At 45.0% G+C, this 11,261-nt stretch overlaps 1 protein-coding gene across 1 annotated transcript in view; it reads left to right on the top strand.

Moving 5' to 3' along the window:
* The window catches only part of TXLNB (taxilin beta), a gene marked incomplete at its 5' end in the record, with an annotated part of 8,728 nt that extends 1,073 nt beyond the window's left edge, over positions 1-7,655 (top strand). Inside the window, 3 exons of the mRNA XM_009585708.1 lie at positions 4,420-4,512; positions 5,631-5,726; positions 6,840-7,655. Coding sequence (XP_009584003.1) covers positions 4,420-4,512; positions 5,631-5,726; positions 6,840-7,655 — 1,005 coding nt within the window. The remainder of the gene's footprint in view (positions 1-4,419; positions 4,513-5,630; positions 5,727-6,839) is intronic.
* Positions 7,656-11,261: the final 3,606 nt, after the last annotated feature.

Raw genomic sequence — 11,261 nt, 5'->3', positions numbered from 1 at the left:
AGGGCTTATACAAAGGGGCCTCTAGGATTTCAGTGTTCAGTTAGAATTTGAAACATTCAATAAAATTAAATTACTTGCCAAAATTACACTAAGAGTCAGGCTGGAGTGAAAGGCAGTAAAAACAAGAAACAGGCAGTATATACTTCACTTTGAGAGCAATGCAATAATCGACCTTGAATACGAGTGAGAACACTAGATAACATGCCAGACTTTCACATCAAAAAGAGACAGCATCAACAGGTTTTCCTGGACTTACAGAAACAGTCACGCAGATTTACCTTCTTTGACCTGCCTGTGAGAATGATCCCCCCCAGCAGAGCTTGGGGGGGCCAGTCCTGCAGCCCCTCTGCGGCTGCCCATCTCCTCGCCCATCAACAGGCCCCCTCCTTGCTCAAGGTTCTGGTAAGTCGTTCCAGCTCTGCCCTTGTAGATGGTCTAATTCCTACCTGTTGAGCAGTCAAGAAAGGCTAGTGTTAAACTGATAACCTGGAAACATGCTAAGAGGGGTTTGGTCCTTTACATGTTTTTTCAAAGGCTGAGATAAGCAGGTAGCAGACTGAAGAATATCACATAAACTGCTGCTGACACCAGTTTGACAGGTTCTGCAATCAAACCTCAAAGACCTCCAGCTGAGTCTGTCCTGACTGCAAACCTGCTCCCAATTTTCTCAGAGTGGTTTTAATTAAACTTTTACATTCAACCAGAAAGAGTTTTGTATGCAGGCAGACCTCTGCAGCCAGTTTAATGAAACTGAAGGTATTGATAAAAGCCAGAATATATTAAGCATATATTTGAAACGGTAAAATTGTTTTTAGAAAAATCCAGTCAAACAAGTCTGCAAAGGCATTGATAATAAACGTGCCCCTTGCAGACTTGCGTAGATGAAAATTAAGTGATTCGCTTGCTGAAATGAAACATGCAGTTAGGTGTTTTGCTCAAGTGTGAAAGCTCTGTCACTTACACAGCAGCCACCATTTGGAATTACTGGGATGATGATGATGATGATGATGATTATGATGATTATTTCCAGCATGTTAGCACCGAAGGGCCTCTCTCATGGACCAGATGCCATTGTGCAAGGTGCTGTGCAAGTGCAGAACAGAAAAAGCATAGAGAGCTCCTTGATGCAAACAGCACAAAATACCAAATAGATATTAACAGAGGAACAACTGCATAGAAATTAGGAGAAGACGTTGGCCAACAAGATAAGGAGAAGCCATAATATAGCCCTCACTGCCTGCTATAGCAAGTGAGATATTACTCCTTTTTAGAGGAGGTGATACACACCCAATGCTTCCTCGAGCTGGAAGGAACCAGGGGACATCAGCTTCATGCCAGCCTGGCTCTGGGCAGCACAGCGCACCCAAGACAGCCGAATCCGGCCCTCCAAATGGTGACAGGGATCTGGCTCCAGCTCAGGGAACACACCCAAACTGCAGCGATGCTTACCAGGACGCTGCACGCCCTCCCCAGGCACGTTGCTTAGGCAGACTTTTTTAGCTTTGTGATTTGAAACAAAGCAAGAAGATAAAAGTCAGCCGAGGCCTTTAATTTTTGGTAGCCGGCATAGTGCAACCACTGAGCTATGGCAACCAAGAAGAACGTAACAGGGCCGAAGGGGCGTCCTCGCTGTAGCACCCTCATGGCATGGTGATGCTGAGATGCCCCCACTTCCCAAAGCCTTGCACTTGCAAGTTCTCACCTGGCAGCAGCACTGCCTCCGCTCTCCCTGCCCACACTGGCGGGGGAGCTGGGTGGGCGGTGGGCAGCAGCGAGGGGATCCTCGTCTCCCTAACTGAGGAGCATGAGTGCACGCTCCTACTGAGAGACAGTTCTCACAGCCAGTTCCCAGCCATTATGAACACATGCATTTATTATTCAAATTTAAATTGCAGAAGCTATTCTTGGTGCTATGGTACTGCCTAGGGTCCCAGCTGAGATCAGAGCTTGCCCTGTTCAAACCTGAAAGGTTTTTAATCTAATTAAACAATAGGCGAAAGTTGGGAGGGAAAAGCAGAGACAGAGAATTGAGGTGAGTTTTTTTAAGACAATGGCTGTGGTCTAGGAGCCCCGGTTTGCTGGCTCCCACCCCTGCTCCCTCACCCAGCTTTGGGATGCTCAGGCATTTCTCCTTAGAGCCATGATGTCTATTCCAAATGTCCCACTTGGTATCAGTGTCTGACTTACGCTGTGGCACTCGGGCTGCTACAACAAATCCCCGTGTTTCTGTTTGTGCATAGGTCACAGCGCTGGCTGCAGCCTAGTATAAATACACACATGCAAGCTTCATGTCAGCTAGCTCCAATACTGGCACCAGAGCGCACTGCACGGATTAACCTCCCATGCCTTCACCCAGCTCGGCAGGGCTGCCACCGAGACCCTAACTACCTAGTTTAAACTGAACTCAGGCACATCCACAGTACGCTGCAATTATGGCCATGACATTTTCTAAGGGGCATCCTAACAACTAACCAGAAAGAACATGAATCATAACATAACCATATTAAACCCACCCCACTATTAGCCACATTTTCTAAATCTTCTTTTCCTCAGTAACTGAAGAGCAGTGTCAGGGGAGGGTATGTGTTGGCTGGCACCACACAAAATAAAAGCTCCTAGCTAATCATTTAATCAGCTCCCCACCAGTGTGGAGAGGGCAGCCAGCCTCCAGCCAGATGCCTGAATACTGCAGCCTGGTCTTGAACCTCCCAATGCTCTGCCTCAGCCACTGCATGTTATGCCAGTCACTCTTTTTCTAACGAGAGCTGTCAGGCTGGACAGATGAAATGTCCGATCCCCTAAACACTGCTGGGGGTGCTCTGGCACCAGAAGGAAGTGGCTGAGTTGGAGCTGGTCTTCTTTTCTAAGAGCAGATAACGATGCTTTATCTATATAGCATCCTGCATGATTTTGGAGCTTTGAAAGAGCTTTTCTCACCCAGAAAAAAATAAAAAAAAGAAAAAGCAGAAAACAAGATATTCTTATAGAAAAATTAACCTCAGATCTTTAGAGGTTTTCAAAAACATCCACAGATTGTAGATATAAAAATTACGTCGTACTGACATAATACAGCCACAGATGAACTTTCACGTGGCTGCCAAGTGTAAACTGATAGCAAAATATGGAGCCCTAATAGTCTTAAAAGCTGGCACATTGCAACAGATCTTTCTTCTTCTCTGCTTCATGAAGTGAAGTGAAGCTGGCAGAAGACGCTGGCAGGGGATTATTTTCTCTGCCTTTGCTGGCCTTGCCCACAGCTGCAGTCCACACGCAGGCTACAAAACAGAGCCGACAAGGTGCTCACTCAAGCCACGGTGCAGGGATGCAGCTTGAAGGAATCCAGTGCAGGATCACAGCGGTGTGAAGCGAAGGGTGGGCTTCGCTCAGTGGTGGGGCTACCCCGCATGCTAGATAACATAGGAAGGGAGCAGCGACGCTTCTCTTCAACGGTGGAGTCCAGTGAAGCACAAGTTCCTGGCCACAGCCTGAGCCACCGAGTGGGGACTGGAAAGATGGAAGAGGGGAAACTGTGGCTGCAGCGTGATGTGGGGATGCCTCTCCCCCAGCTTGCTCGGACATCAGAAGCAGCACAGCCAGGGTTGCACCCAGCTCCCAGCCTGGCGTGTTGGGTAATCGAGAAGGCAGGTAAACAACTGGGCAGCCAGGCTGTACTGAGCTCTTCCGCTAAAGCCTGCCAGAGCTCACACTCTCAGGTTAAAGCTGGAGTTTGGCGATGTCTACATGGCGAAGCAAGGCTTAGACCTCAGGCACAGCTCTGACCACTCTGGCTCTCACATTGAGTTAATCCTCCTGCCTGGTCCTGCCCAGCATCTGTGGTCAGACCAGCTCAGGTTAGTCCCTGCCCACGGAGATGGCCCAGGGATGACATTATTGTTTTCCATTCTGTAGGAGTCCTTTCCTGTAGATGTCAGCCACAACTGTACACAGAAAAGAAGCATACAGGGCTTGTGAGGAAAGGCAGGGACTGGAAATCTTTGCAGACTTTAATGCTGTCCTCTTGAAGTCTCCACAGACTTACCAAGGGAAACGTTTTCAGAAATCTCCACTTCTAGAGAATTCTTTTGCTTCTGGGCACCCTGCGTAGAGACACCATAGCTGCAACATTCAGGAGAATAGGGCACCCATAATTCCCAGGTCTTTTTAAAATCACTGGCCTGGGTCTTTCTATTCTTCCTCAGTTTACCTTTCTGCAACAGAGGAATCATAATAGTTTGCAACCTTAAAAAGATGCAGAGAGTTTCAGTTCCCTGAAACAGTTCCTGTTTGTGCTTCATGGTCTCCAAACAGGAGCTAATTTCCATGACCAAACACAATACTTATTTTATTATCTTCTACCAAGGAAGTTCACCATCCTGGAGACTCTGAAATTACTGTGGTTTTTTTCCCCTGTTAATGCAGATCACTCTCTACTCTGAAAGGTTTGAAGAATTTCAGAAAACATTGACCAAAAGCAATGAAGTATTTGCCACTTTCAAACAGGAGATGGAGAAAGTGAGTAGCAGGTCATATCTGAACTCTGTGCTTGACGCTCTCCTTTTAGATTTTGATATTTCTCACTGCAATAATTTTATCTGGATGGGGCCATTTCTGCTTATTTTGGAGAAAAATCTCATCAACAGCCAAATAAGGTCTGGGGCACATGTGGCCATGACTGACAGCAGCTTAGACTTCAGCGCTGCAAGCTGAACATTTCACTTTCCCTTTCAGCTAAAACCAAAATTGCCTGGAAGAATAAACGTATTACCTAAAACCTAATGTCGTGGTTGGGTACAGACCCCTCAGAGATACCAAAGCGGGGGTCTGGACCTGCATTTGTCAGCCCATGTCTCCAGGAGTGCTCAGAGCCTCCGGGGTGACTGACACTGGTATAGAAACATTTACACAGGCTACATGTCTTCCCACCGGAGTGTGTGGGCAGAGCTGAAGCCCACCAACACCTTCCCACCATTAAGCCCAAATGACTGTTTCCTTGCAGCTGCTGTACTTATTTCCTGTGACGAATGGGAGTCAAAAAACAAACGCACCCACATGTTGTACCCACTTTCATAACAAACAATGTTCTGCTCTGCCACCAGGGTCCAAAATCCTGGTTGCCCTGATCCAGGCAACCTCTAACCATCTTCACAGAGAGTTCAGCCTGCAGAAAACCAAAGGGAAAGATGGTGCTATTTAGCTAGTGGTATGGGCTGGAGGTAGTATAGAGGCGAGTAATCCAGCGGGAACTTCCTTGGCAGTGCTGGCTCAGAAGATGCAAGCCCTTCCTTAACTTCCCAGCAATCTAACACTGTGGTCTGGTAAAGAGACAAACAGAATAATGCCACCTTTTCTTTGCCTTTTGTTTTTGTGATAGTTTGTACTGTGGGAGTTGGCTGTACTTTTACACACGTAATCAACTGGTCCTACTTTAGGACTGCAGACTGGAGGCTGAAAGTTATATGGCAGCTACTTAAAACTAAATCCATCCCTTAACATAAATTATTAGCACAGCTGCTACAGCTGCTGGTAGCAGCGTTATGAGTAAGCCAAAGTCCTAAATAAAAGGGCTGCCCTAATTTAATCTGCAGTGTGGAATTCCTGTTGTGATTCAGCTTTTCCTCTTGTTTCTATAGATGACAAAGAAAATGAAGAAGTTGGAAAAGGATACTGCTACATGGAAATCCAGGTTTGAGAACTGTAACAGAGCATTACTGGACATGATTGAAGAGGTGAGCGGTCTTTTTCTTCTCAGGATGCACCCCTTCCCCACATAATGCTTTAACTAGGCGATGAGATGACCTGAAACAGCCAAAAATCAATGAAAAATTTGGTTTTGAACCTAAAGGTCTTTTTTTCAAGCTAGCTTGATAATTAGATGTCTTTAAAGAAACAGACAAAATTCCCAGCTGCTGGGGCTTTTAGATTGTGCAGAGACATTCATTATATCCATGAGAAACTGAATTATGTAACTGTGAATTTTAAGTGCTCTAAAAATGTGTGATTGTTAATGCTCTCACATAGAAGCAAATTGGCATTAGCTCACTTCATGCCAATTTCTTTCTGCATAAGAGCATCCACCCAGGGAATTAATGTGCTCTAGCTAATGAACATTAAATTCACGCCTTTCGTTAACTTCCTGTTTAGGCAAACTCTAAGAGCCAAAAGCAAGTACTGTGGCTCACCATGGTTTTAAACATGCTGTCACAGGGGCGTTGCAGAGGAAATTCATAAGCATGTTGGAACTCGTTCAAATAAGATAAGAGGCTGCCTGAAGTTTCACCCCAAACTTACACTGAGCTTGGACCAGGTCTTTCTGGTTAGCTTTGTAGCTCTGTGCTATTGCTATTTCTAGGGGTTTCTGTATCTCTTGCTTCCTCACTGGGTGTAGAAGCAAGAAAATGTTCCAATTCAGGCTGCTCTCACAGAACCTAGAAGCAAAATAAACAAAAAATATAATACAGCTTGTTTTCCTCAAATTTCTCACCCACACCCACCAGAAGTCCAGGTAGGCTTTTGGATGCTTCTCTGTATGAACATCCACTATGTTCTTCCACCTCTACATATCATCGGCAGGTATTCCTGCAAAAACTTTGAGTGAAATTGATCTGAATCTGTATGGAGGATGCTAATACAATACACTGCAGTAACAGGGGTGAGTTTCCTCTTGAAGCTTCAGTACAAAAGACCATAGTTATTGCAGAGCAGTGGGTGAAATCCAGCTACCTGGCAGAGTCCTGTGAGGGCTGCCTAGATCTCAAATTGTTTCCTAACTGCCAGTTCCACCAATGAATTGCATGTACACAAACTCAGCCTGCGCCTTTGTCTGATGTCTTTGACCACAGAAAGCCATGAGGTCCAAGGAATATGAATGCTTCATGCTGAAAATCCAGAGGCTAGAGAACCTTTGCCGGGCTCTGCAGGAAGAGAGGAATGAATTGTACAAAAAAATAAAGCAAGCACAGTTCCCTGAAGAGATGAATGGAAATGGCATATTGGAAGAAGATGATGACGCTGATACGAGCCCTTCCTCCTCTGAGCAGGCAAGCATTGAGCTGTGCACTACTGACGAGAACATGCTGAAGGAGCTGGCTGAAGCTTTCAAGGTGTCCCACAAGGCAGAGGAGTCCCTCCCAAGCAACAGCAGCAATCCAGAGACCGGTGACACTCAAACCTGTAATGCTGTCCTGGTGCCAGAGCTCCCCTCTTCTCTCACCCCATGGCCAGAGGCCGGGAATCACTGTGAGCAGCCCAGCACGAGCACACCAGCGCCCACTGAACACATGCCAGCACCCACTGGGAGCACGCCAGTGCCCACTGAAAATATGACAACGCCCACTGAGAACGTGCCAAAGCCCACCAAAAGCATGCCCGCGCTCCCAGAAAGGGTGCCACCACCCACAGAAAGTGTGCCAATACCTCCCAAGAGCGTGCCAGTACCCACTGAGAATACGCCAAAACCCACTGAAAGCATGCCAGCAACCCCCGAAAACGTGCCAACACCCACACAAAACATGCCCACTCCCCTTGGGAATACTGTGCCAGTACCCACAAAAAGTGCACCAAAAGCTGCAGAACATGTGGATGACCCAGTGGAGCCATCTGTCCACGGTCAGTCTGCAGAGCAAACAGGGGACACAGACATGGAAGCAGTGGATTGAAGACACTGGTGTGTCCGGGCTTGTCTTCTACAAACCACAGTTCTGCTTCGTCCTCTAAATTGATACTTTTTTTTTTTTTAAAGAAACAAAAAGTGGATGCTAAAACACACTCACATATCTGTAGGCAAATGTAATGCACTTCTCTTTGCTACCACTATCCAGTAATAATGGGTCTGCAAATTTTGCTGTCCTTCATCTGCTTGAAGCACAATACTTTCTTAATGACAGGAAAATACAATGAAATTACAGGATCTTTTTCCCAGGCATAATGAGTCATCTCACTCAGCAAGAGAATTTTAAGTGTTGAAGTGTCATGTTTCAAAAATCATTGCAATTCACATACATATATTTAAAGACTCATAATTAATTGTATCTATTTGTTATGACATTGCATAAAAGATGGCCTACTTGGACACGTAGTGATTTTAATAAATGAGGTGAAAGGAATCTGTAATTATAAAGTAAAATAGTGAAACCATCGATGTGGTCAGCCGTATCCAAGGAGAGGTGCAATAACAAAAGGTGAATTTTTGTACAAGTAAACTACCACTTGGCCTATGTGGCCTGAACACCCACAAGCTCTTAGCTTTACCTTGAATTGGTCTTTTCTGCTTAGTGCTCTAAAAGAGGTTTTGTTTTCAACAGAAGTACAGGGTAGGGGAGATGATCTTTTCTAGATTCATCATAAAATGACTGAAAACAACAGCAATTTCCAAATTGATGGCAATTCCCAAGGTAGGGGTCACAACCCTCTTTCTGCATCCAACAGAAACTTGCTAGTTTGTAATACTATTTGGGATCACAAGCCCAACAGAGGGGCTCATGGCTGTTTCCAGCTCACAAATGAGGTCAGAAGTTCAGAAGTTGGTTGCAGATGCTGGCTTCTAGGCCAGGAGCAGAAAGCCACGTGGAGCTGCACTAGAAGGTAGCAGGATGTATTCCAGAAGATACCCGAGATCATGTTTCCAGATCGTCCCATCTCTCCCAGTCACAGCCACATGAACCTCTTCACCACAGCTTCCTCCTGGCCCTGCTGCATGTGCTGATGCTCCCAGAAGAAGGGCGAGCACACTTGCCTGTCAGCCCGTTCGTCGGAGTGGAGCACAAGCAAACAGCCCAGAAGAAAACAGGTACCAGGAAAGCAGGAATCCCTCTCACAGACACTTTTTGGGGACTGGCTACATTCTCACCCCCTCTCTTGTCTAACTGGCTCTTCCCGTCTGCCTGCCAGCACACCACTGCTCAATAACGTGGCCACCTTGTCAGAAACTGGTTGATTTTGGCACCAAGAACAAAGATGAAGAAGGAAGGGGGCAAGAGGGGGTATCTACCCAGACAGCTGTAAGCTCTCAAGCAAGAAGAGTAAGAAGGCTTTTTGGAAGAAGGTTAAAAAAATCGTGTTGGCACATTTCTTGTTTCTCATTCCCTTCCTCCGAATTCAGTCTAGGCCTTTCGGAGTCTGAGCTGGATAGCTTAAGAACTTGAAAAGGGCAATTAAACAAGATATCCAGAGCCTGGAAAGGGAAATGTTACAATCAAACAAACAAACCCATGTTTCTAGAGAAATCCCAAGAAGCCCCTGAAGACAAAGTGACTCATTCAAGCTGAAGTTGAAATACAGGTGAACTGAGAGAAAAGATGCCATCTTTGGCAGACCATGGGAGACTGTGGTCACAGAGTCCTTCTGGCATGTCACCCTCCAAAAGCAGGATTTGACTCTTTGCTTGCTGCCAACATGGTCCGCACCCTGGTTGCGTATGTCTATGTCTGCACTGCTTGGTCCAGCCTTTTCGAGAGCTAACCATTGGAGTATACAGAGCATGATTTGCAAGTTTGTTTTGATATGGCCTTACAAGTAGCTATTATGGCTACAGTTTTCAAATGCGATACATTAGATACCAAGACCGACGGGATTTATTTCATGTCTTTAATCATCTGAAAGTAGATCATTCAAGTCTTAGTTACCTTAAGCTGCTTTTGTAAGCAGTGGAGAAGAATAGGCATCTTTTGAGGACAAGTCATCTCATGGCATCCAAGACAGAAGAAATTACTTTCTCTCTGAAGATGCCATTTCTCTTCACTGATTCTAGAGCCAGCCTAAGACAACTAGCTTAAATTTAAAATGTTTGTTATTAGGTGTCTAAATTAGGCAAGATGAATCCCATCAAACATTCAGATTCAAAGCCCTAAGTGAATGGCCATCTCTGAAAACCAAGCCACTTAGGCACCTGTGGAAGTGTTAACCTATAACAAATCCTTATCCTAAGATAAAAAGTTATACTCACCTGATTTACTTTTTTTAGTTTCCATTGACTTGAGACTGTAGAAATCTAGTTTCCATTACAAGTACAAGGTTTTTTTGTTGTTAGGGTGACTTTTAAAATTAATTCAATTTGATTGAATTAATTTGATTTCTTTTTCCTTTCTTGGTCTTGTTTGATTCTGTCGCCATTTTAGTAATTACCTGCATGAAACCAACTTCTTTTTCTTTGAGTAGGCCCTTTGAATGCCTTTAATTGTTCAAGTTTTCTTATACATTCAAATATTCAATTACATAATAATAATGATCAACATGGCCTTGCAACTTTAACTTGGTTCCATTTTGCATAATCATTATGGTCACATCTTTAATTATATAATTGTTGCCTCATACCTTCCAAGTTCAGCAAGCAGGGAGACAAGGATCCTACAGATAAAAACTTCCTACATAGTCATGATTGATTCCTACAACATCATCCCTCATGAATAATTACACAACCTTCTGGGAAAATCACTCCCACTCTATTCCGCCTTCCTCATTTTCGCCCTTTTAATTCTTGCATCTAAAACTGCACTGACATACTTGCAATTCCTATTACTTTGAGTAACTATGAGAGTTTCTACCCATGTACGCGTTGCTTCTCTTCTTCCATACCATCTACCAACTGCATTTTATCCCAGCAGTTTCCTCCTCGTTCTCAGTGCATACATACAACACTGAAAGCACAGGATAGTGACCCTCCCAGCTTTTAGTTCCAGGATTTGGCCTCACGTGTTTGCAAGAGATGGGAGAAGAAATGGTAGGGAAAATTCTGGCTGATCTCACGCTGGATGGAGCATTTATAGTCACGCTGTAGGGATGGTTTATGTGTAATCTCATGGCCTATACAGCTCAGTAGAGCTCTACCCTCAATAGAGGCGGAAAATCTATCAAATTTAACCATTCACCTATTCGTCATCCATTGCATCAGACTGGCAGTTTAAACTACCATCACCATCACAGATTTCTGTGTGTTAACCTACTTTCTCTCACTCTTCTTCAACATTAATTGCTGGCCTCCTCTCGCTCTCTTCTTGTACTGGTACCCAATACAAAAGCTGCCTCTGCACAGTAGCAGTGTCCTCATGAAAAGCTCTTGGGACTGCAGTCTGTACGTCAGCTCTGCTGCGCTTCCCTCAGGTGCCTCCGCGCTCAAGACACAGAAACCCAGCACACTTCTGCGATCATTCGGAGGCAGTACGTAGCAGTGAGACGTGCGTCTTCCCTGCTGTTCACCCTTATCATTATTCTCCTACTGATACTGCCAGTCTCATCAATCCTAGTGTGTGGTTGCCTCCTTTAGTCTT

The sequence above is a fragment of the Fulmarus glacialis genome, unplaced genomic scaffold, assembly GCF_000690835.1.
Source record: "Fulmarus glacialis isolate BGI_N327 unplaced genomic scaffold, ASM69083v1 scaffold40349, whole genome shotgun sequence".
NCBI lineage: Eukaryota > Metazoa > Chordata > Aves > Procellariiformes > Procellariidae > Fulmarus > Fulmarus glacialis.
This window is presented reverse-complemented; position numbering and strand designations above follow the sequence as displayed.